The sequence below is a fragment of the Rhinolophus hipposideros genome, assembly GCF_964194185.1.
Source record: "Rhinolophus hipposideros genome assembly, chromosome: 7".
In the NCBI taxonomy this organism is placed as follows: Eukaryota; Metazoa; Chordata; class Mammalia; order Chiroptera; family Rhinolophidae; genus Rhinolophus; species Rhinolophus hipposideros.
Genome location: NC_138053.1, coordinates 37,106,971 through 37,134,111, shown reverse-complemented (window position 1 = coordinate 37,134,111; position 27,141 = coordinate 37,106,971). Strand labels below are relative to the sequence as shown.

Genomic DNA, 27,141 nt, shown 5'->3' with positions numbered 1-27,141 from the left:
AAAAGAGGACTTCTAAATGTATTTTGAGCCAGATCAGCAATACTAAAATCCAAGACAAGCACGTTAAAGGATGCCATTTATATGGTTATATAAGTTCTACAGTTTTTAAATGAATTTCCATGACTTTATAATGAAAACTCGTACTATAGTTCACTACCTCAGATTTTCTTTATAAAGTATGGTAAAAAGTCTATGTAAGTAAAATTTTAATGCTGATAAATGATCTTGCAAAAAAAAAAAAAAAAAAAGAAAAAAATAAGAAGCCTAACTTAAACAGTCAAGCACAAGGGGTTTTTAAAAAAAAAAAGTAATGAAATTAATCCACACGGAAAATAGGTGATACATTTTTCTTCTGAGCACATTTAAATAAAGCAGTTATCATTAGCATTCAATGTGAAAATAATCCACACCAAAAAGTCTTTTATCCTATTTTTAACAGTTAGAAGTCAAATCTTAAGATAATAAGTATAATTAGTTCTCTTTCACAGAAGAGTGTAGTACTATAGATAATTTAAAAAAAAAACCATTTTATTTATTTTGTATGTGCTTGATATTCTGGTAACCTATACTATTTCAAGGAAAATAACGAAGTCATAATCTGGAGATATAATTTAAGAGAACTTGGTGAATCAGCTAATTTTGGTACTGCTCAATTTTTCCACAACTGAATCTATATACAGATAAGCCAATACACAAACAAATGCAAATCTTATTCTTACATTTTTATCCCCAGCACTTATGACACTGTCTGACATACATTAGGGTCTTGATAAATATTTTCTGAATAAAGGAACAAATTAATGAGTGAACAAATGAACAAACATACAAAGAAGTGAGCTTCCCATCCTGTAGAAAGCCTATTATTACTTACATTTAAAAATTCCATTCAATTTAACATTGAATGGAATTGAGTACATTGAGTGGCTATTTACTATATTAAGAAACTAAGTTTACTTTTAAACTGACAAATATAAAAAAAATAGAATGGAGATATTTTCCAATTATAGTTCAAAACCAATGGCTTTTTTCCAAATTCTTTTAAACATTCTTTTCAATTACGTCAAAATCTGCACATTAAAAAGGAGTATATCTAGCTATAAGCAGTACTCTAAATACTAAATAGAAATACTCTAGTTAAATTGTTAAACCTCAAAGTAATTTAGTACTCTTAGTTCATAAACATAAAGAAATATAACTTTAAGATACAATTTATTAGAAATTATAGCTTTTTTGTTAAAGCCAAATTCATAGTTTCTTTTCGACAGTGATAAAGGAACTGATTTACTGTGGACTTTTATGAATACAAGGGAGTAAAATTCTCATACCCTGAGTATCAATTCCACTCTGTCCTGACTTAATATGAGACTGTAGGCCAGTAATTCTGACTTTATCAGGAAGAGCCTCTGAATGTAAAATGGAACATTTATGAAATGTCTAATCTGACATATAGCATTTCTCTATATTATATCATTATGTTTCCATTTTCTAAATTTCATTAAATGATCAATTTTCATGATACAAACTGTGGGGAGTAAACAGGTCAGTACCAGTTGCTGAGTCTCATTATTCTGACCCTCATTACTCTCAGGCAGCAAGTGAGTCAATTTCTTCCAGAGCTGATAAAGCTCGTGTTTGTCTGCACCCAGCTCCTGCTTTGTCTTTATCAGTTTATGCCATGTTCGGGCCACCTGTCAAGGAGATTGAAAATGGTTATTTTATCTTAAGTACTAAAAATGCCAATTAAAAAAATAAAATCTGCAAACAAATATTTTTATCTGCTAATACATAAAAATAGCAAAAGCACAAAACTCCATCTTTTATGAAACCCCACCCATAAAAATGAGTGTATTGGCCAAATCTATATAGTCCTTATATCAGAAGTAAGACTGAGATACCAGAGTAGATACAGAAATAATGACTTGCCCCCATCCTCTTAATTTATGGTATCAGCTGTGGAGATACCACAAATGGGTCACTAAATTTTACAGGTAATGCTTTTCCTTATTTTATTTATTTCTGCCCAGTTTCCAAAAAAGTTTGGAAGTTATGATATCTGAAATTTGCATTCTAAGTTTTCAAAGCACTGTAATTTGTATTATCTCTCAAAGTTCATTTAATATCGTACTACATAATAATTTTTAAAAATTTCCTTCAAGCTAAATAGAAGCTTTCTTCTAATAATGGTTTTATCAAAAGAAGTCTACTACCCCAGCAAATCATTAACCAACCTCTACGTGTTTCTTTTCTTGGTAATACAGATCCACAAGTTTCTTACAGACATCACACCACTTCTGTTTGTCGACACTTAAAATAAAAAAAAATAATAAAAAATAAATAATTTTTAATCTGATTAAAAAAACAAGCAGACTTAAGACATTAAAATTAAAATATCCCAATAATATTGTCAAGTGCTATATTAAATTAGAATATACTACATCTTCATATTACAGTAAAATTTTATAAAATGAGCCTCTCATTGAAAAAATAAAAAGTTTAAGAAATATTATCTTCCCTTACATTTACTGAAAATAATACCAAAGTTCCCACATCAGTTTTTTGAATCTTGATCACAATCAAGAAATTCTGTAATAACATTTGGAAAGAAAAATGCTTCCCAATAAATGTTTGGAGTACTTCTATGATTTTTAATCACTTTCTTCTAATTCATGCTTTTAAAAAACACTGGCTTTTCTCCACATACTGATTACCTTTCATAAAGATCCAGGAGCTTTTGGTAAACACCAGGTAAGTCATCCTTAGCATTTACGAGTTTACATTTCTCATATAAGCTTGCTAACCCCTAGAAGAGGAAGTAGTAGAGATTATTTTTGCACAAAAGTATAATGTTCTCACATTTGTTTTGCTAAAGTGACAATCTACACATATTATTCATGATAAAGATAATTACAATTTATAAATAAAACATGTCTGGGATTTGCCTCCAAATATTTGGGGTGGGAGGTAGCAGGTGAAAGTATAGATGAAAAAAATGACTATGAGAGGATTTTTATTGATGCTCAGTAATGGGCATAGAGGGATTCATTATACCATTCTCTTTACTTTTGAAAATATACTTGAAGTGTTTCACAGAAAAAAAAAAATTTAATAGTTACTCTACAATGCTATCCCCTAAGACATTACCATCTGATACTACTTTTATATGGTGAAACAAACAAACAAAAAATCCAAGTAGTCTGTGGAAACTGTCAGTTTTGCTTCAAATAAAGATCAGACATCCTAAATCAATCAGTACATAATAAAAGTGAGCATCTCTCTAAGTGTGTTACCAGATACCCTCATTCAAGTTCTTATTTATGTAAACTTGAGACAAACAGGTTCACGTTCTCCAGAGCCTACTACCTCCTATTGAGCGCAGTTTCTAAGATGTGATTGAGGTATAAAACCAAGTTACTAGATTTTAAAAAGTTGGAGAAGCCAACTAAAAAACCTGAAGACCATTAAACAAGAAAAAAGAATTTAACTTGTACTAAAAGGTAGAAAATTGCAAGTTTTTTAATATTATTTTACTTATAGGAAACATAATATACATTTCTTTTCTCCCAGGTAAACATAAAGAATATGTTTCATAAGTCTTTCATATGCCCATACAATTAAGTTGGAGACTTACACAACCATATTTCAATTCCAATCCTCACATTTGAAAATAATCCACTGGATTGGGTGTTAAATAGCGGAAAACAGCATCCTTGGTACCACTTTTTAAGTATCTTTTGGGTTTAGAAGATCAATAAATTGAAATTTTCTTTCGTATGTGGGATAAATGGAAGTTTACATTATTATTTTAGAGCTGTTACCTGTAATTTTAAACATGGGAAAAAAATCACTTCCTATAATACAGAGGGGGGAAAAATTCTACATACCTGCCAAGCTAATAATTGGTCTGGCTCTAGTTCAGCAGCTTTCTTATAGGCTCCCTGGGCCTGATCAGGTTGTTCTAGCTCGGCTGCAGCAACGCCAATAAAAACCCAGGCATTGTAGTTATTTTTCTCTTGTTTTAACACTGTCTGATTAAAAAACATTAAAAGAGCACGTCATTAAGTTTGGAAGTTAATGCACAAACAAAAGACAAAAACACAGTCTACTGGAGGGTCAGGAAGTCTGCATCTACTGCTAATAGGTGATCTTACGAATAGCACTTAACCTTTAACCTCCCTGGTCCTCCGTTTCTTTGGGGAGAGAGGGAGTTTGACTGGATCAGTCATAGTAAAGGGTCTGAAACATGAGGTGTATTTTTAAAAAGCTACTTAAGTAATCCTGATGCTTCCCCTAGCCCCTTGAGAATACCGGATGTAAAAAGAACAATAAGACTGTTCTTACCACCCCACCATCCTGCCTGCCTCTATTCCACACCGCTACTAGTCAACTCACAACACTGTTCTCCGTATTGTTTTACCTCATCCAACTCCCATATTTTCATTCATTAGGATAACATTTCTCCATATTACACAGGTTTTTCATTGAAATTACAGGTTAGGAAAGTAAACTGACCCCAATGTGACTGTAGAAAATATGTTCAAACAAATAGTGATGAAGAACGTTTAAATTATACCTATCAATAGAATGAAAAGTATAGAGAGAGCTATTACTTGCAGAAATAATAGCTACTTGCTAAGGTAAAATGGTTTGAAACAGAAAGCAAGATGTTCTAGTAAAAGAAAACAAAAGTAGAAGCTAAAATAAAATCAACCATTAAGGCTTTACATATTCTAGAGAAAAATAAGAACATTTCCATGAGTTGAACCAGTCAGATGATTGATTAGGTTTCTGTGAATCCACGTAGCACTTCTAACAATCTGTCACCAAGTCTAGACACAAGTTCCATTCTGTTATCCAACAATGCTGCCTCCCCAAAAAATAACAATGAGGTACCGACTAAAGCTAGGCTCTAAACACTGGAGCCTTATTAATGCTTGTCCCCAACACCAACAACAATGACTAGCATGTAACTGCTGAACAAATGATAAATGCCATAGCCAACCAGCAATCAGTTAAGTACCTACTATCTGCAGAATGAGCAGATTTTCGAAATCGGAAACAGACTTTTAAGGAAAGAATTACAACAATGTGATGAAAGTAGGTATGACGTTCTGAGAAGACAAAGAAAAAAGTGAGAAAGGTGAAAAGGATTAAGAAGTACAAATTGGCAGTTACAAAACAGTCATGGGGATGTAAAGTACAGCATAGGGAATATAGTCAACAACATGGTAATAACTGGGCATGGTACCAGGTGGGTACTAGACTAACCGGGGAATCACTTCGTAAATTATATAAATGTCTAACCACTATGTTGTACACCTGAAATGAATATAAAATAATATTCAATGTAAACTGTAATTTTTTTAAATTAAAAACTCTAAATTCCACCTACACAAGCCAGAGAAAGCTCCCTAAAGGGATGCTTATACTGAGTTATACAGGCACACAGGCAGACGAGAGAATCAGACAAACACACAGCAAATACACAGAGATGCAGCATTTCTTTATTAAAAATTTCATTTAGCTTTAACCAACATTCTAGATTACTACACATAAATAATCACACATTGGCCATTGACTAATGCCCCATCTTTGCTTTCTAGTTGGGTCTCTCTGGTAGAAATTACTTGGAGGAATTCGTATCTGAATCAAAAAGACTACTGTATATAATAGAAATAGGTTCACACGTGTATTAGTTCGATAAGCCTAGTGCTGAAGGAAACAGCCCCTCCCTCTCCGGCTTCCACTCCCCCCACAGCTTGAACAGGCTGCCGACTTTCTTCTATATCAGAGGTTCCGTCACGGCCTCCATCCCTGCTGGGCTCAGTCCCACTAGAAACCCTAACCTCACAAGGGCATCCTTTACCCTTCAGACTCTCACCCTATAGTGCTGTGTATTTCCCCCAATCTTACCCAATTCCCTCCCTCTCCCTCTCCTAAATTCTTCTTTGTGCTCTCTGGGACTCCCAATCTGGACCAGGTAAGTTCCCTCTACATTTCTAACCTTTCTTTTACCTGTACTAAGTTCTGCCTCCACTGCGACTTGGCTAGTCTCCTATAGATTTTACACACTGCAGCTGATTTCTTTTCCCCGACTTCCTACATGTCACAGGACCAGGAAGTAAGGAAGGGGTTCTCCTTGTTCACACTGTCACCTTCATTCTTCTCCTTCAAAAACCCCATTACCTTTGAAATTCGAGCCATCCAGCTATCCTTTGAAAAATATCCTTCTTGTTGCTGCCATCTACCACCCTCCCAGATCCTCCTGTTTCCTTCAGTGTAAATTCCCTCTCCATCTCCATTCCTGTAATCATTCTATCATCCACGGTGATGACCCACGGAACACCGCAGCCTCTCAGTTTCTTAGCCGCAGCACTCCTCAGTCATCCAAAATCTGAATTCCTAAGCATTCCCCTCTCCTATTCTGCTGGTTCAATTACTATAATGGTCCGGTGATAATAATTCTTTAATCTCTGACATGTCCAATTTTTCACCGCACCCCCTTTCTCCACAACACTCCATTTTTCAATTCTCATCCCACCTTTCCCATCTTAGACTCCATGAGCCATCACTGCCATCACTCCCTCGCAAATGTTCTCAACTCCTTTACCTCTCTTTCCCTGTATCTTTCTGGAACTTCATCATGCCCATCTCCAAGCCTGAGAAACTGACCATAAAGGGAGAAACTGCACAGCTGAGTTCACTGATTTCATTTTAATAACATGAAACTTCAAATGGATATTCAGTAGGGCCTGGTAATGCTTTCAATCCTTACTAGTGTATTGGTTTTCGCCCTATGAATAAAAACTATTTCATACCTCTTTTGTCTCAAACCTGCTTATACAACTCCTCTTCCATTCTCATCACATATTTCACTAGAAAGTAGAAGCCATTAGAGGGATACACTCTTATCTTCCTACCCCCAAATCTACAAACCTGACAGCATATGGACCTGCATCTATCTTCCCTTCTTTTAAGATGGAAGAAATATTAAAGGCCCTTTTCTTTATCTCTGGATGCCATCCTCTCTCATGTTCCCAAGGACTTTACTCCTAACCACTTCCCTCCATCTCTCCAGTGCCTTCACTTTCTTCCTCTTGGAATATTTCCATCAGCATACAAAAGAGCTTCAGAAGCTTGATTCCCATCCAAAACCAAACAGAATTAGAATGTCAACAAAAATTCAAAATCTTAAGATGTTCCATAATATAACACATCAGAAGATACCTAAGAAGTAATTCGGTTTTAAGAACTTGACTTTGATAAGTTACTAATACAGAGAAAGACAAAACTAAGTGTGGCAGAAGTAACTTATCCTAGCACAACCGCTCTAGTGGTTCTACTAAGTGACCTTATCACTTTGTTATATTTAGACAATAAACAATTCACATATTATGAATCCGTCATGCTTATAAATAGGTAACAGGCTTTTACCATAAAGAAAAAAATATTGGTTACCTTACAATGTTTCAAAGCTTCTTTATATTCTTTGTTTCTGATTGCATCTCTAGCACTTTTTAGAGCAGCCTTCACCTCCTTGTTGGACATTCTGCCAAAATAAAAAGTCTATTTGTATCTATAATAATAACCTGCCTGACTGTAACAGTTCCAACAACCTTAAGACACCTGTGACTCCTTATATCTGGAATACTCTTTTCTCCCTTAATATATACATAGCTTATTCCCTTACTTCTTCAGATTTTTAATCAAATGTCACTTCCTCAGTGAAACCTTCCCCTGGCTACCTATTTAAAATGTGAACACTGCCTTCCCCCAAATCCCAACCACCCAATATCCCCTTAACCCTCTCTCTAACACAGCATTTATTTTTCTTCAAATAAATTATTTTTCTTCAGTGTATTATCATCTTTTACACTTATATTTTATACACTATACATTTCATTTATTTATCTTATTTATTATCTGTTCCCCAACCCCCTCAGAACACAAGTTCCGCATAAGCAGGAATTTTTTTTTCCTGCTTTAGAACCAGCATCTAGTATCTGACAAATTGTACATATTAATAAATATTTGTTAAAATTGAGTTGCATTTGCATTATACTCACTCTCCATAGATGATCTTATGGACTAGGACCCAAAACACATACCAATCTTAACCCAATTCTATACTAAGCAAGAGTCAGTAGAATAAATCCAAGTGACAGAGTAAGAACACTAACAAATACATTTCAGTAACTATGATGCAAGAGTTCAAGAAAGTATTTTGTTTTAAAACTAGTTTCTATAATATATAAATCATGATATTAACTTTCTTCACAGTAGGAACTACTGTGGGATTATAGTAATATAGTATTCTTTGTAATATTATAATCTTTGAAGAGAAATAAATACAATATTGACACTTAAATGCAGGTGATGAATAAAAAGATATTTCAACTGATAGACAAAGTATTTCTTCATTTAACATTAAGATGTATTAATTTAATTTTAAGTAAATTAACATATCTCAAGATTTCACAATTTATTCTGGTTTACCAGTAAACAAGCCAAATTCAATCACAACTGGATATTGAAAAAAGAAACATTTATATTTTTTTGACAACTCCACTAAACTCCACTCTCATCAGGAAGGTAAAACAAAATTGGGTAAATATTAAATCATTATCAACTGAAAATGTTCAAAGCAGCAAAATGAACTAAGATGGCTCGCTGACATGGTTAAGTAACGGTCCTTTATATCCAAAGAGGTCCAGGTAGAAGTACAAGATCAAGTAACTATGAAAAGCTAGAGAATGAAAAAGAATCCTTTTGACTTAAAGAATGTTAGATTCAAAATAATATAAAAATTAAGATATCCTAAAACTGACTTGTCTTCAGCCAGAACCAGATTCCCTACATTGGCAGAAAAGTGACTTTTTCCTAGTTACAATAATTACACAATTAAAATAGCATATTTCATAGACTCTTATTTTAGAAATAGGCCTCATACCTGAAATTATCTTCATATAAATTTGCTGGTGCAAACTTCAGAAGGATTTTTTTGGGGGGAGTCTACAAATCTTGATTGGAGCAGGCAACAAATTTCAGCACTGACTTCACCTTAAGTTTTCTCATGCCAAAATTATCTTTGATAGATAAACTGGCAGACTAAAAAGAAGAGAACATCGATGATGGCAGCTAATCTGGACCAATAGAAAAGGATAAAAAGAAGCATCCAAGTGAAAAAACATCAAGAGTCCAAGTTAAAAAAGAACAAAAACAGTTTTAAGATAAGACTAAGGAAAAACAAACAGAAGAATACAACTTTTCTGGGACAAAGATCACCATTTTATGTATCACCCAAAGTATTGGTGGAAGCACCAACTAGCAAGGCAGAACCCACCAGCACTGGTGCTGTATACAGCCCTAAGCGATACACGTAGCACACAACATTAAATAAACAGAAAAGAAGGCCCCTGCTCTAAAGAATACAATCTAAATCAAGAAAAAGACCTAAGGCATATGAGCTATTAGAGAATCAAATGCTAAACTAAGGATAGAAGTTCAGAGGGGAAAAGTGTGATGTGAAGTAATTAACAGCTACTAAATGGAGAAGGCAGGATTTAAGAATGGAGGGAAGAAGGAAAATTACTCTAGTCAGAGGCAATTGTATTAGCGAAGTCAGAGAGATAGGAATGAATGTGACATGTGTCACATTCAGTGAGAACCAATGAGAAAACCAGGCTGAACAGAACAGAAAGGACTTGATAAAGAACAGTAGAAAATTAAGCTGCGTGGGAAAAGCAGAGCAGCAGATAACAGAAGACCTTCAAAGTCAGAAAGACAAGTTTGGTCTTAAATATAGTAGCAAACACAGAGCTGTTAAATGCTTGTAAGTAGGTTATTTTTAAATACCACTAGAGACAAACTCCATTCTTCTCTTGGTAACCAATTCTAATGTTCAATACCCTTCAATATCCCTATATGTTTCCAAACGCAATTATAATTACTCTTTTGCTTCAGTGGAATCTTCTATTCTTCTCTTCCTATTCCTTCTTCATTTAGCATAATATGCTAGCATTGAAGCTCTCTCTTCACCTAAAATAAATATATAATGTATATAAGATTTTTATTTATATATAAACATCAGATACACACACACAACGGTTTTGCGGGGTTAAGTAATTTTTTAAAAGACAAAAAAATATGCCACCTTCTAGTCCTGAAAACATCTTCCTCTTTTTGGGAGGTGAGGTGGAGAAGGGAGAGACTCATTCACTCATTTTTCTTAAAACAAAGCTTTACTGAGCACTAACCAACTACTAGGTGCCATCAAACCCATTTCCTTTCACAGAGTAAAAACCTACTATCCAAAATGATTCCATGTAAACCCATACTCCTCTCTTTGGGATATTTCCCTCCATTCCAAGTATATCTAATACTTCAAAGAAAAACCTAGCTTTCTTACAAGTATCTACTATTCTTCCTCAGCCCCACACATTTTGCTCTTTCTTATACCTCTCCTCCCATGTTTTCTCCTCAATGTCAACTGATTTTGTTAAATAAGAGCATTCATTTTGCAAATTTCACTCAGTGGAACTTTTCTACCACCCTAAAAGATTTTAATTCAACATATCAAGCATAGAAAGTATCAACAACTGCACTTTTAAAAAGTTAGAAAATAATAGCCATGCCAAAAAGACGACATACCTCAAAACTAATAAATATGGGTAGATGAATTAATATGTCCTACACACTCCACCTAAAGCTATGAAACCTTAAGCTATATTCAGTTGTGCAGATACAGAGATTTCACGAAGCAAAAATTAATTAATTAACTAGTTAATTAATAACAATAATTATAAATAGTAACAATAATGACGGTGAAAATTAATTACAGAAAAGTAAAAGAATTATACTTTCAAATCTACTAACAAAAGTCTAAAGGCATTTTGTGATGACCTCTCTTCTGAAAGGAATTGGTAAAAACAATTATTAAATAAAACTAGACTCCAGTTACCTATTATTTAGACTTCTGGAAACTTACCTTTTACCTATTTTCACTACTTCTATCTTCTTTTTGAATTCAATTTCACATTGTTCATTAACCGTTATCCATCTAAATTATGTAAAATATGAGACAGGCACATAAATAGGATGATACACATAACCCAAAACCTACTGAACTTTTTAACGCATTACATTGCGGTTCAATTTTCATAATTCATAATTTAAAACATGAGACACAATTATGTACAACTTTTCATATTTTTTCTTTCCCAAAGAGACACTAATCTTAATCTCCAAACTTCAAACCTAGTCTAAACTGTTCCCGTTGCCCCAGCTGATAAAAGGAATGTCCATAAGCAATCAGAAAGATTCTGAAAAAACATTTTAGAAACTCAAAATACATTAACTTCAATATAAAAAACTGAGCCAAGGGGGCCGGCCCAGTGGCTCAGGCGGTTGGAGCTCCATGCTCCTAACTCCGAAGGCTGCCAGTTCGATTCCCACATAGGCCAGTGGGCTCTCAACCACAAGGTTGCCAGTTTAATTCCTCGAGTCCCGCAAGGGATGGTGGGCAGCGTCCTCTGCAACTAAGATTAAACACGGCACCTTGAGCTGAGCTGCCGCTGAGCTCCCAGATGGCTCAGTTGGTTGGAGCGCGTCCTCTTAACCACAAGGTTGCCAGTTCGATTCCTCCACAAGGGATGGTGGGCTCCGCCCCCTGCAACTAAGATTGAACACGGCACCTTGAGCTGAGCTTCCGCTGAGCTCCCAGATGGCTCAGTTGGTTGGAGTGCGTCCTCTCAACCACAAGGTTGCCGGTTTGACTCCCACAAGGGATGGTGGGCTGTGCCCCCTGACTAGAATCGGCAACTGGACCTGAAGCTGAGCTGCGCCCTCCACAACTAAGATTGAAAGGACAACAACTTGACTTGGAAAAAAGTCCTGGAAGTACACACTGTTGCCCCAATAAAGTCCTGTTCCCCTTCAAAAAAAAAAAAAAAAAAAAACTGAGCCAAAAGAGAATATCACCTATGTCTAGTTACTTTGTTTCCAACAGAGAACAATTAAGAGCACTTATTTACACTGATTTGCATCCTAACTACACAAAAGTGAACCTTATCCTAAGCCATATAAAGAATTATAAATATTAAAAAGAACTGCCCACATTATGCAACTAGATTAGTTTGCAATTTAATGAAAATAGAGAAAACTTTTTGTAAAGGTTACAAATCCATCTAAATAGCCATCTGACATATTAACACCAACTCTACAGGACAACAAATTCTAAGTATTTTTTTATGGCATCCCTGGAACGAATTCTGTCAAACAAAACTAATCTAGAATGCTTCATGGAGAGAATGGAGGTGGTTTTGAAAAACTGAATAACATTGAAAACAAAATGCTACTTTAGAACTAGGAAATGAACAAAATTTAGATGAAGCAGGTGGGGATGAACAACAAAGAGAAAGTAAGTTTACTGGACGTAAACATACTAGCTACATACTTAAATAGAATGGATAGTTCCACAGAAAAGCATCATATAGTAAAGAAAACAAAGTATTGTGATCCAAACAATATTTAGGAAAGTACGAATTAAAACAAGGGGGTGGGGAGATAAAATAATGTTAAAACCTGACTCTCCATATCACTAATTTCTTTAAGCCCCCACCCTCCCTACCCAACCTGATTACATAATATTACTGAGTCACTTGAACTCTGTTCTTACAAAATACCCCAGATTTTGTCTGCCTCTTCATTCTGCTATATTCACCCACCAAGCCCAGATTTAATCTGGTTGAAAAGGGGCTTAGGAATCAGAAGCATCTGGTTTCAAGTGCCATCAGAACCTGGGCTTCTTACTTCACAACTCCAAGCCTATTCCTCATTGGTGAAGTGAGGATTACATCACTTACCTGATATTTACATAGATGGAATGCCTGCACACAATATATATTACTTCTGTTTTCCTTATGTACTGCCACCCTCTCAATTAACTACACTACTTTTTCCACCATTCCTAACCCACAGGAGTTATTATATATGTTCTCTACACATTTAAAATCCCAAAACCCCCTCCTTCCTTGATCTCTCAAGAAGTAACCTTCCTGCCTATGTGTCTCGAAAGACAACTATCATTAAACACAAGATTCTCTTCAAATTAGTCAGTATACAAATACTAGACCAAAGCCTACAGCAGACACCACCCCCCTTCTGAACCACTGAAGCATTTATTGGTTGAGTTACTCAACTGAAACTTAACAGATGCTTTTTATTGTTCTGTGTAGATGTGTCCTATCACCCAGGTCAAAAAAAATCCCTAAATAAAGGTAATACATCTTCAGAATTCCTTACATACATTCCTTACATTCCTTACATTCCATCCTTACATTCCATCCTTACATTCCTTACATTCCATCCAACACCTATTGAGTACTATGATTTTCCAGTCTCCAAAGCCTACACAAAGACATTTAGTTTTGTGTCCCCACTGCCAGAGACAGAATTTCTCCACTTGCGAAGGTGAGAAAGGAAGCCTCTCCTTTTCAGGATTAGGTCACATTCTTTTTTTCACCATCCCCTAGCGCTTTCCACACTTACATCTTTCCTTCTCCCATTGAGTCTGTCCACTCTTGCTTCTGTCTACTCAAATGCTGCTGTAATCCACGGCCACATTCAAGTGTGAAGTGTAAAGCCTTCTCAAATGAATCTCACACTAGTCTGAACTTTGTAACACTTATTATCTACACCAACATCTCCAAAGAAACATTAAAGTGCTTAGAGGTGTTAATGTAGGGCCTAGTAACTTTGTGAATACTGCACATTATATACCTAAATCACTCTGAAAGTTACAATGTATATTCGCATTTTAAAGGCTCTGAGAAGTCACAGTAAAGACCTGAAGATACTTTAACCCAGCAACTTTGCAACTTATGTTACTATGGAACATTTATTTTAATGAACAGCAATTAACATTTTGAAGCACACTAGCATTCTCCAAAGCACAATTTGGGATATTCTGGTTTGGGGTTTTTGTTTGGCAATTAACTGGACTTTTTGATAACTTTTATACTGTTATTAAATTTACAGGTGTGTGTGTGTGTGTGTGTGTGTGTGTGTGTGTGTTTCCTACAATTAGCCTACAAGTTCCTTAAGAGCAAAGATTATTTTTATTACTCTCCTATTTCCTAGTGTCTGGTACATTGTGGATATTCAATAAATAGTCACAAAAACACAGCAGGTGAAGACAATACTGAATTTATGCCACATAATCACTAACTGCATACGTAACCTCCTTTTCTTAAGGCAGAATATAGTGCTGTGGTATTGTGGACATTAAAAGAACTATGAAGAACCGAAACCTAGACCAAGACTTTCAACTGAAGACTTTTCTGAACTGCAGAGTGAAGTATTTCACGAACACATCCCTAACATACAAATCTTTAACTGATGACTTAACATGTAATAGAACCCCGACCTTCACTGCAACACACATACCATTTCCCCCCGAAAATAAGACATAACTGGAAAATAAGCCTTAGCATGATTTTTCAGGATGACGTCCCCAGAACATAAGCCCTATTGCGTCTTTTGGAGCAAGAATTAATATAAGACCTGGTCTTATTTTCAGGGAAACACAGTACATGTACCACATAGAGATGCACACTCACAATTCTTCTTAGGGTTAGTTACTGATTAGCAAAAATGCTCTATGTCCAGAAAAGAGTGATCAAAGTAATGGAGAAATCTGAAATTATGTAATAACCAGCTGAAGGAACTGGGGACGAAAAATTGGTGGGAAAAAGATCAGAAGGGTTATTAAAAGGAAGAGATTATTCACGGAAAAGTGAAGAGAAAGGGACTATGAATGGTTAAAAGTAGAGAAAGACTGATTTCAGCTCAAAATAAGAACTTTTAATAATTAGACCTGTACAAATGTGGAATGAGCTGCTCAAAGGAAGTGTATTTCCCATCACTGGAGATGAAAAAGCACAGACTGGACAATCCACTTGGCAGGAATGTTGTAGGACAAATTGAATGTCAGATGAGAAGTAGGACTAAGAAGCCTCTTAAGATTCTTCTAGCACTGTGTGTCTGGGGCTCTAAAATATCCGTCTTGTTCCACCCCACTGCAGTACCAGCTCCCACCAACACCATCAAGGGGAGATAAAGTAAGAAAAAGATGTATTCCTGTCATCCTGACCAGGAATTCAGAATATATGTTCTGTGAAAACAAGGCCATAGAGAGTATACATAGTTCACAGAATCAGTACTATGCCACAGACAAAGTTAAATGTATTTATTTATGAATCTAAAGGTCAGTCAACATTGTTTCTACGGTAAAATGTGTCCTATATTCTAAAGTGACTCAGAACACATTTTTACAACATATCCCGTTCACGAGATAGCCTATGTGTATTACCTTCTATGCTGTACTAGTATTTCTTTTGTTTCCCTAGAGTGTAAGTTCCTTGTGGACAGGGAGTATTGTTTACACATTTGTACTCACGTACAGATCTTTAGCATGCTGCTTGATTAACAATTCTGCTTCACTGATATTCAGCTCAGCAGAAAGTCATGAAATGTTGTAAGTAACTAGAGACTGAGCATAGTAGTGAGTTAGGGCACAGACTTCACAAATTCAAGTCCTACTCAAACTGGCTCCCCGTGTGATCTTGAACAAGTCACGTAACCCGTCCAAGCCACAGTTTTTCTATCTGCAAAATGGTGAAAGTGAGGATTATGGAAAACACTCCACTGAAAAGTAACCGGCACACTTAAAAGTAAGGGCTCAATAAAGGCTTGGTATAGTGCTCATCGCATAATGAATGTTATGTGAGTATTAAATAAGGTCTGTTGCTTATTACAGTTATTTTATGCAAAAACACTGTCAGACATTAGTATGAAGAGTTGATTTTATGTTTTAAAAAAGTACTACAATTCCCTCCTTTTCCTGTCAAAATATTAAAATGACTGTGGGGACAGAGCCAGGAGTTGCAGTTTCCAGGCTCTCGGCCTCACGTGGAAAGGTGCTGGCTCAGGTAGTAAACGGCCATCAGCTGTGATTGCATGGCCATCAGCTGTGGCTACTTGGCCGTCAGCTGTAACCAGTGAGACATTGGCCACTAATATAACTGCCGTGGCTACGCTAGCAGCAAATGGGGGCTAGCAAGGTGATGGTGGCTGAGCCAGCAAGCGGAGCAGCGAGGGTCGCAGACAGCGTGGCTCCTGCTTCCTGTGCCTCCAGCCCGGCCGCCGGCGAGAATACAGTGGTGTGACTCCCCTACCTCTGGCTCCGTGGGAGTTCCCGTTTGGCCTCACTGTGTCCTGCATGTGGGGCGCGGGCGCAGAGACCCCGCAGGAGACCCCGCACGACAATGACTAACGGGATGCGCAAATTACATACCTGAAACTATGATAAATGAAATCAGAAACAAGGGCTCTGGGACAGAAATCTGCTTCTTCCAGACTTTTCCGAAAGAGTTCAACCGTCAAGCAGGACGCGCGATTTTCCTGCAGCCCAACGATGGTATTCCGAGCCCCCGTCCCTTAAGCGCACACGTCGTCGTGCCCCGGCGTTTCTCCCCCTCTGAGCGGCGGGGTTTCCCCGCGGAGACAAGGAGACCAGCCGGACCTCAGCCTGGTCCCCGCCTAGAACCTGAAACTTGATCCTAACCACTAGGCCCACCCCTCACCCCACCGGAGCGCAGTACGTGCTTACCGCCCGGGCAAAGGCGGGAGTAAGAGGCGGCAGGCGACAAACTTCCTCAGGGGAAGGCACTGGAGGGGCTCCGCGTATCCGTGGCGCACCTGTGGCGGTCCAGCCAACGCCCCACAAAGAACCGCCCGATCCAACTTCAGTGACAGACGCGCCGCCACCTCATCACCGTCTCGCCTATCACTTAGCACGCTCGTTCGGCGTAAACCCAGCAGCCCCGGCCCCTGATCCTTCTCTCGCTAGGTTTTCATTTCAACCCTCTCAACCACCTACCTACTCCAACTTCTGCAAAAGGGACCCGATCCTACCTGGGACAGATGTTCCCAAAAACGCCAAGTCTGGAGTCTGAGCGCATGCGCGGTGCTCCAAGCATCGCTCACGTGACTGGCAGGGGCTGGATCTTAGTTTGTGCGATATTTGATTAAAGGGTCTGAGCGAGAGGTGAGGCATGGGGTACCTCCGTTGCGCATGTGCTTCCTCCAAGCCTGACGGGAGTTGTAGTTCTGCGGGTGAAGCGCTAGGAGAAAACACAACTGCAATCCCGGCTCACTTCTTCCCGGAGGGAGGAGGCGGGCCCCGCGCCCAGCGGCTGGGCTCTCAACCGCTCCGTGCGATGCTGCTGCTGTGGGTGTCTGTGGTCGCCGTCCGTGCTCTGGCAGCACCCGCTCCCGGGCCAAGTGGGCAGAGGCGGGGAGCAGCTCCGGTTTGGCCCGATGCACCTAACGTGGTGCTAGTTGTGAGCGACTCCTTTGTAAGTACCGACGGGAGGCTGGGGGGCGCGCCGCTCGAGATCCGCTGTGGGCCCCCAGCCTTTCCTGTGCTTCAGGCTTTGGGGAGCAGAACCTGAGACTTTCAAACGTGTTTTACCCCTGACACAAAGAAATGCATTTTGTCTTGAGGCCCCGTATACACACGTACACCACGTAGATATATGCATGTAATACATACAAAACAATACTTTAGTAAATAAAGTACACTCTAATAGACTCTTTGCAAATCTTTATTTTCATTCTTACTGCTAGCCTAGACCCACTGAATTGTTTCACCACTACTGATGAGCTTTTCATACCCCGTTTGATTTAATAGAGGGGGGAAAATAACATTCTGCATCTCCATAAAAGCTTGTTAGCTTTCCAGCCGTGGTTTACCGGTTCACCTCTAGTTTGCAGGAATTAACGTGTGGGTGAGAAGTGAAGAAAGTTAACATTTTTATTACCCACGTACCTGATAATCCTGTTAGTGCTGATTTAATTGTATTAGTTGATATAATTTGATCCATTCCTTTATATTCCGGTGACATTATATGCATGGGTGTTGTTGTTTAATCCTAAACTTGAACGGTTTTTGGAACTTTACAAAAACTACTATCAATATTACCTGATACTTTCAGTATTATCCATTATTTTAAAACTACTGCTTGGACAAATGTTTGGTTACTAATTATAACATTAGTTCATTATCACTGGGTGTTACTGTGGTCACATAGATAGCGTTAAGCATATCTGGCACCAAAATCCTTTTAATCACTATGTTACATTGTATTGCCTTTCTCCAATAGTGATTAAAGTTACATTGTCTGGATATGTCCATAGAATTTGTTGAGAATGTTAAAGTAATCTTTATGATTATCTAAACTTAGAGAACAGGCACTATTGGAAAGGAATGTAAGAGAGGTTTATTAGAGAGTGCTGTTGAGATCAAAGGGAAAAGAAGGAAGCAGGATTGCCAGGAGAGAGAGAAGTGGAGTTTTGTTGCTGTGTCAGTGGAGGCCTCAGCTGATTTTAGGTGTAATTCTCAAACTAACATGATGCTTTGGAACTGTTTCCCATTGGGGTGAGGGCACCAGGTCTTTGTACTCTCATGTTGGATGGCCATCAGTTTGCTCCCAGAATGGGGCATGATCATGGGCAAGGCAACTGTCTTCAGCAGAGGCAAGCTTTCATTCCTAAAAAAGAATCCAGGTGGTACATCCCAACATCCTAGAAACTTCCAAAGATAACTGCGATATTTGGTTTGTAATTTTTTTTAGTAAAGTATACATAGTAAAGAATACATAGATTTTTATATAGTATTTGTGTATATAAGTACATAAATATTGTGCACAGACTAATAACTCTTATGAATATACCAAGTTTCCCCGAAAATAAGACCTAGCCAGACAATCAGCTCTAATGCATCTTTCAGAGCAAAAAATAATATAAGACCCGTTCTTAGCCGGTCTTACTTACTATAGTAAAATAAGACCGGGTCTTATATTAAGATAACATAAGACTGGATATAGTATAATATAATATAATATTAATATAATATCGGGTCTTATATTAATTTTTGCTCCAAAAGATACATTAGAGCTGATTGTCCGGCTAGGTCTTATTTGGGGGAAAACAAGGTAGTAGCAAAGATCCTGAACAAAATACTAGCAAATTCAATTCAGCAATATATAAAAAGGATTAGATACCATGACCAAGTGGGATTTATCCCTGGAATGTAACGTGGGTTTCGTATCTGAAAATCAGTTAATGTAATACACTGTGTTAATTTAATAAAGGACAAAAGCCACATGATCATCTCAGTAGATACAGAAAGAGTATTTGACAAAATTCAATACTTCATGAGAGAAGCACTCAGCCAACTAGAAATAGATGAGAATTTCTTCAGTCTGATAAAGGTCATCTGCAAAAAAGCCACAGCTAATATCATACTTAATTGTAAAAGACTGAATATTTTCTCCCAAAGATCGGGAACAAGATAAGTGTATCTGTTCTTACTATGTGTATGCAACATTATACTAGAGACTCTAGTCAGGGAGATAGACAAGAAAATGAAATAAAAGTCATCCAAATTAGAAAGGAAGAAGCATCTCTGCTTATAGATAACACAATCTTATATAGAGAAAATCCTTGGGAATCCACTACAAAACTATTAGAACTACAAAGTTAAGTTTAGCAAGATATAAGATCAAATACAAAACTCAGCTGTATTCCTATACACTTGATTGATTAGCAAACTAAAAATAAAATTAAGAAAATAATTCTACTTAAAATAGCATCAAAAGATTGAAATGTTTAGGAATAAATCTAACCTAAGAAATACAGTTATTATACTCTGAAAACTATAAAACATTATTGAAAGAAATTAAAGAACACCTAAATAAATGGGAAAACATCCCATGTTCATGGATCAGAAGATTTAATATTGTTAATATAGTAATAATCACCAAATTTATCTACAGATTCAATGCAATCTCTAAATCTCTATGGTGTTTTTGCAGCAATAGAGAAACCCATCCTAAAGTTCATATAGAAATTCAAGGTCCCAGAATAGCCAAGACAATTTTATACAAGAACAAAGTTGGAAGATTTACACTTTATAATTTCAAAACTTACTAGAAACTACAGAAATCAGGATAGTATATTACTGGCATAAGGATAGAAATATAGATCAATGGACTAGAATTGAAAGTACAAAAATAAACTCATGTTTATAGTCGATTTTCAACAAAGGTCCCAAGATCATTTAGTAGGGAAATAATAGCCTTTTCAACAAATAGTGGTGGGGAAACTAAATATCCATATGCAAAAGAATGAAGTTGGACCCTGCCTCACACCATTTTCAAAAATTAACTCAAAATGAATCAATATCAAACATAAAAGCTAAAACTGTTAAACTCTTACAAGAAAATATAGATGCAAATCTTTGTGACCTTGAATTAAGCAATTAAAAAACGGGCAAAAAATCTGAACAGACATTTCTCCAAAGACGATAAACAAATGGCCTCTAAGCACATGAAAAGATACTCAACATCATTAATCATTAGGAAAATGTAAATCAAAACTCAATGAGACACCCAGTAAGATGGCTATAACCAAAAGGACACAATAATTAGAGTCAGCTAGGATCTGAGGGAATCGGGACCCTCATTCACTACTGGTGGGAATCTAAAAAGATGTAGCCACTTTGCAAAACAGTTTAGCAATTCCTGAAAAGGTTAAACATGAATTGCGATATGATCCAGCAATTCTACTTCTAGGTATATATCCAAGAGAAATCAAAACCTACGTCTACACAAAAGACTTATATGTGAATGTTCATAGCAGTATTATAATACTGCCAAACAGTGGAAACAACGCAAATATCCATCAACTGGTAAATGGATTTTTTAAAATGTAGTAATATTATTCAACAATAAAAAATAAATGTGATATTGATACATGCTGCAATGTGGATGAAGCTAGAAGTCATTATGCCAAGTGAAAGCAGCTACTCACAAAGGACAAAATATTATGTGATTCCATTTACAAGAAATGTCCAGAGCAAGCAAATCTGTAGAGACAGAAAGATTAGCAGTTGCCTAGGGTATGGGGGAATGGGAGAATAGGAGGATGATGGCTAAGGAGTGTAGGTTTTCTTTTTGGAATGATGAGAAGCTTCTCGGAATATACTAAAACCATTGAATTGTACACATTAAATGGGTGTATTGTATGGTATGTGAGTTATATCTTAATAAACTCGTTTTTAAGAAAGAAGCACCTCTGTCTGCGTCTTCAAGGACAAGCATCCTCTCTGCCTCTGTCCTCCAACCCCTGCACCTGCATTGGTTATATTTTCGTTGATGTTTCAGGAGTGGGAGGTGGGACTGGAAGGTCTAGTGGGAATCTCATGCGTCTGATCTGAGAAGAATATATACACAGTCCTGCAGTGATAACAGATAAGACAGTTAAAGCTACTGTTCCATTGTCATTAAAATGATGCCTTACAATCTAAACATCACTGGTTTTCCCTGGCCCAGGATGATGAGGAACTGAATACCAAGTCATGGTTCTAGAAGGAGCAACCCAAATCACAAAATCATATCTACCAAAAGGCTCATCCATCCAAGGGGAAAGTTGGTGGGTCCCTGAGCGTCAAGAATAATAGCAGAATGGAGACATGCAGGCAATTTGGTATCATTTCTGTCACCTTTACGTAGAAAGCCAATCAATGCGCCTCTTTTTATTTTTTTAAATGCCCTGTGTCAGAATGCTTAATTTGTTTGAGCCATAGGAATGGCCTTGAGAAAACTGACATGGGCTATTAGTAAATTATGGAAGTTATCCTGAAAGCCATCTTGAAAGATTCTCTCTGCCAACGAAATTTGATAGAACTGCACTTTGACATATGACTGATTATCCATTGTAAATCACATCACCATATGATGGAAAACTCACTTTCTCTGTGTTTGTCATCAGCTAGCCATGTTAAGATCCATTTCTCAGACTTAATTATTATGTGGACCATCTCCCATTAATGCCATTATCAGTGGTACCTGTTGTAACTTTTTAAAAAAATATTTGCTAGTGTATAAAAACTGCATGAAGTTAAAAAACCAAAATTTCTATAATAGAAAGTGTTTAATTTTTTCTGTAATAGTATAATAAGGTTGATCTTCATTTAGAGTATTATTGGCATGCTTTTGACACCGAGAATATGTGTAGCATAATTTAGAACTCAATCAAATGCAAATCTTGCCATTGATGTACTTAATCCGGGTGTGTTAAACTTTGCAAAAGTACATTGTTGAATTTTGAACATATTAATTTGTCTCTCATAAATTGAACAGCTCTACATTAAAGATTCATTTCATTTTATTCACTAAGTATTTTTTGAGTGCCTAACATATCTCAGGCAGTAATCTTGACCCAGACGACCTGGCCTTGACATAGACCAGCCTACTTTATGTATCCCCTTGGAAGTCTCATACAACTTGAGGGTTTATGTATATCCTGTACCTTGGATTGGCTCATTTTTTAAACTGTATTTGAACTTATTTATAATTATATTGAAAACATTCAAAGCTATAACTCCAGGACTAGAATATTCTTTTTTCTGTCTTTGCTTTTTACCAAGGGGAATTCTTCAATTCCCAATTCAATTCCAAAATGCGTATCTCCAACCCCAACATCTCTTCTAATCTTCACGCTCATTTATCTAGTTCCCTAATTGATATTTCCACTCGCAGCGCAGGTATCTCTAACTTTCCATGCCCCTTAAACTATTTGAATGACTGGCTCCTTCTCGTTATTTAGGTCTTATACTTCCCAGAGAAGCCTTTCCTGTTCACTCTTATCAAAAGTAGGTCTCCTTTGTTATTCTGTATCTCAGGTGTTTTGCCTCCCCCACGAGACTGTAAGCATTCTGTTTCATCTCCAGATCGTATCTCTAGATCTTTCACAGTGCTTGGCACACTGTAAATACTCATTAAATATTGGTTCAATCAGTCCATCATCCCCCAAAAGAACTTCCCAGGAAGTCCTTTAATTTACTTACTGCGTGCAGATGAATCCAAGTGTAACACTGCCTTCAACTCTCAGATACTGATATCGTTGTCTATACTTGTTTTTATCTTTTGAGGATTCTTAGGATCATATCAAAGTCTTCTGCTACTTGTGAATTTTGTGGATAAAATTAAAGGAAATAATTTTCTTTTGTGATACAATCAGTGTTAATTAAATTTCTTTATTCCAGGATGGAAGGTTAACATTTTTTCCAGGAAGTCAAGTAGTGAAACTTCCTTTTATCAACTTCATGAAAGCACATGGCACTTCCTTTCTGAATGCCTACACAAACTCTCCAATCTGTTGCCCATCACGCGCAGGTATGAACATGCTTCATATTAATGGAAGAAAGTGGCCACACACTGAAAGTTTTTACAATTTAAAAACTTACACCCAAAAGTAGTATAAGAAGCCACATTTGGCATCTAATAAAAAAATTTCATATAAGTGATGTGTGTTTTAAAATATGTATTGGGTGTTGGGATTATTAGAATTTTGAATTTATTTTTCAAGAGTAGGAAATTTTATCATCTAAAATGGTATTTAACTCATGTGTTACTGTTTCATTTCCTTATGATTGGTGACTAAGAATCTTTTGACTGTCCAAGCAAATGAGGAAATACTCATATATCCTAGAAGAGTTCTATTTCCAAGAAAATTTTTCAGTAAGAGTACCGGGAATTGGGAGGGGACTTCAGAGTATGCCACAAAGTAGTTAGAACTTCTCATACATATGTTTATTTGAATTTTTCCACATCATTTCAGATTACATACTTATCTCTCTTTTAAGTCTCAATTTACTTCTTTCCGAAACCTAATTGTTCACTTTTATTTTAGTAATTTAACAAATAGGCACAGTTTTAATGGCAAAATGTCAGTGACATTAAACCATAAATAACTGAGAAATGGAGAAAAACTGCCATTCTTATAAATTCTGTCTCTTCCCTAACAGAGTTGTTTTCCTCTTTATAATATATGATTTTTGCATTTGGAACCCATAAATAGCACTCAGCGATTTGCTTTTGTCTGTAAGTTCCCTGCATGATATTCTCTCTGATTTGAGTCACAAGTTTCTTCACCTACATTTTCAGCACAGTCAACTATATAATCACCAATGATTAAAGGAAAGCTAAACTATATGATAAATTATATTTCAATGATGAGGGACTAGGTATATTAAAAAACAGTTTTGTTAATTTTATATTCTTAATTGAGTACATGGAATGAGCAGTGAACAAGAGTGGGGTGATGATGACCTGGGTTTGAATCCCCGATGGGTCATGTCAAACAAGTCACACGGTTTCCTTAGCTACAAAAGCTGTCTATGCTATGTATCTCACAGGGTTGTTCCCAGCATCCAATGAAATAATGAACAAAAAAGTGCTCACTTAACTCTTTAGGTTTCAAAACTGTTAGGTGATGCTTTTCCTGGAAGAAGTATTTTGAAGAGTTTGAACAAAGAGAAGGAATAAAGTAATGAAAATTAACATTTATTGCATTCTTACTGTGTGCCTGACACTATTCTAAAGTACCTTACATGTGTTAATTTATATAATCCTGACATTTCCTTAAAGTAGATATTGTTATTATCCCCATTTTGCAGATGGGCACTAAAGTACTGAAAGGTTAAGTACCTTACCAAAAGCCACTCAGTAACTGGCATTATTGGGATTCAAACCCAGGTAATCACCCAGCCCACACCTCTAAAATAAAGCATTTTGTTAGATGAGAAAAGGAAGCTTCTTCAACCCTATTATGTGTGTACACAGAAATGGAAAAAGGGCAAGAAGTATTTTTTCTCAGTTTTACTGAGATATAATTAACATATAACATTTGTATTAGTTTAAGGTGTGTAACATAATCATTTAATATATGTATGTATTGTGAAATGATTATCACAAGTTTAGTAACATCTATCACATATCACATAAATTTTTTTCTTGTGACGAGAACTTTTTAAGATGTATTCTCTTAGCAACTTTCAAATATACAATACAGTATTAACTATAGTCACCATGCTCTGTACATTACATCCCCAGAACTTTTATTTAACTGGAAGTCTGTACATTTTCACCACCTTCACCCATTTACCCCAACCCCACTCTGGCAACCACAGGCTGCTGTTTCTATGAGTTTGGTGTGTGTTTTTTAAAAGATTCCACATACTCGTATATGTGAGATCGTACAGTATTTGTCTTTCTCTGTCTGACTTATTCACTTAGCATAGTGCCCTTGAGGTCTACCCATGGTGTCACAAGAGGCAGGATTTCCTTCCCATATCTAAGATATAGATATAAATATACATATAGATATCGATATACAATGTGAGACATATAGATATAGATACCTATATCTATTATAGCTTTGTAATATAGTTTGAAATCAGGAAGTATGATGCCTCTAGATTTGTTCTTCTTTCTCAAGATTGCTTTGACTATTCAGGGTCTTATATGGTTCCCTACAAATTTTAGGATTGTTTGTTCTATTTCTATGAAAAATGTCGTTGGAATTTTGATAAGGATTGCGTTGAATCTGTAGATTGCTTTGGGTAGTATGGACATTATAACAATATTAAATCTTTCAATTCATGAGCACAGATTATCTTTCCATTTATTTGAATCTTCTTAAATTTCTTTCATTAATGTCTTATAGTTTTTAGTGTACATATCTTTCACCTCCTTGGTTGAATTTATTCCTAGATGTTTTATTCTTTTTGATACAATTATAAATGGGATTGTTTTCTTAATTTCTCTTTCTGATGATTGATTTGCAGATTTGAAACCATCTTTGCATTCCTGGAATAAATCCCCGTTGATCATGGTGTATGATCTTTTTAATGTATTGTTTGCTAATGTATTTTAATGTAATTTAATGTATTCAGTTTGCTAATATTTTGTTGAGGATTTTTACATCTATGTTCATTAGGGATGTTAGCCTGTAATTTTTTTTGTTTTGTAATGTCCTTGTATGGTGGTGGTATCGGTGTAATGCTGGCCTTCTAAAATGAGTTTGGAAGTGTTGCCTCCTCTTCTATTTTTTGGGAGAAGTTGAGAAGCTTTGGTATTAATTCTTCTTTAAATATTTGGTAGAATTCACCAATGAAGCCATCTGCTCCAGGAGTTTTCTTTGTTGGGAAGTTTTTGATTACTGATTCAATCTCTTTACTCATAACTGGTCTGTTCAAATTTTCTATTTCTTCATGATTCAGTCTTGATTGGTTGTATGTTTCTAGGAATTTATCCATTTTTTCTAAGTTGTCCAATTTGTTGGCATATATTAGGTTGGTACAAAAGTAATTGCAGTTTTTGCAATTTTTAACCTTTTAAACCGCAATTACTTTTGCACCAACCTAATAATTATTCATACTAGCCTCTTATGACACTTAAATTTTTTGTGGAAAGCCAGTACAAGGAAAAGGAATAGGGAAAATCCTTGAGGATGTTAGAAAACGGGATTTGTACTTTAATTGACTGAGTTGGAAAATTGACCAATAAATACTTAATGATTATTTTTATGAGTGAAAGAGGACTCTAGATGCAGGTTTTATATTTAATTCTAGGTGTATTTACCTTAAACAACTTAACCTGTAAGCCTTAGAGACTCACCTGTAAAATGTAAATAGTAACTCCTTATAGAGTTTTCCTCTTGATAAAATGAGGTAGCAGTCAGAAATGTTAGGTAAAGCACCTAATGCAGATATGTTCGTGTGGTTTTTTTCCCAGAGCATGAGGTCTGAACTAGTAGACTCTATTCTCTCTTGCAGTAATTGTCTTAATAGTTAAAACAAATTGTTAAGCTATAATATATTAACCCAAATTTCTTTCTTCCCTCAGCATTGTGGAGTGGCCTCTTCACTCACTTAACAGAATCTTGGAATAACTTTAAGGGGCTAGATCCAAATTATACAACATGGATGGATATCATGGAGAAGCATGGTTACCGAACACAAAAATTTGGAAAACTGGACTATACTTCAGGACATCACTCCATTAGGTAAAAAATAAAACAAAAATAATCCCGATAGGCTCCTCTCTGCTATAGCACATATGTATACTCTTTTTGACTTTTGTTTTTTGTTTCTCCACCAAGGTAAAACTTAATCTCTTAATCCCTTAATTGTGTTAATTTGGCCAAAACTTTAGCTTTCTTTAATCTTATTAAAGT

The 27,141-nt window shown here is 36.3% G+C and overlaps 2 protein-coding genes across 8 annotated transcripts in view; one reads left to right on the top strand and one right to left on the bottom strand.

Moving 5' to 3' along the window:
• SKIC3 (SKI3 subunit of superkiller complex) overlaps positions 1-17,049 on the bottom strand; it is a 76,269-nt gene extending 59,220 nt beyond the window's left edge. Inside the window, exons 1-9 of one of the 6 annotated variants that reach the window (XM_081053094.1) lie at positions 16,972-17,049; positions 10,985-11,056; positions 9,948-10,035; positions 8,948-9,140; positions 7,456-7,546; positions 3,882-4,025; positions 2,709-2,800; positions 2,229-2,304; positions 1,548-1,688 (exon numbers count right to left, since the gene is read on the bottom strand). In XM_081053094.1, coding sequence (XP_080909220.1) covers positions 1,548-1,688; positions 2,229-2,304; positions 2,709-2,800; positions 3,882-4,025; positions 7,456-7,545 — 543 coding nt within the window. In that variant the 5' untranslated portion in view covers position 7,546; positions 8,948-9,140; positions 9,948-10,035; positions 10,985-11,056; positions 16,972-17,049. Of the gene's footprint in view, positions 1-1,547; positions 1,689-2,228; positions 2,305-2,708; positions 2,801-3,881; positions 4,026-7,455; positions 7,547-8,947; positions 9,141-9,947; positions 10,036-10,984; positions 11,057-16,666 lie in introns of those variants that run through there. The other 5 variants (XM_081053095.1, XM_081053098.1, XM_081053096.1 and 2 more) reach the window with 5 other exon arrangements.
• Positions 17,050-17,089: 40 nt separating this feature from the next.
• ARSK (arylsulfatase family member K) overlaps positions 17,090-27,141 on the top strand; it is a 34,428-nt gene continuing 24,376 nt past the window's right edge. Inside the window, exons 1-3 of one of the 2 annotated variants that reach the window (XM_081053092.1) lie at positions 17,090-17,414; positions 23,168-23,297; positions 26,811-26,970. In XM_081053092.1, the coding sequence (XP_080909218.1) occupies positions 17,112-17,414; positions 23,168-23,297; positions 26,811-26,970 (593 nt within the window). In that variant the 5' untranslated portion in view covers positions 17,090-17,111. The remainder of the gene's footprint in view (positions 17,415-23,167; positions 23,298-26,810; positions 26,971-27,141) is intronic. The other variant, XM_081053093.1, reaches the window with a different exon arrangement.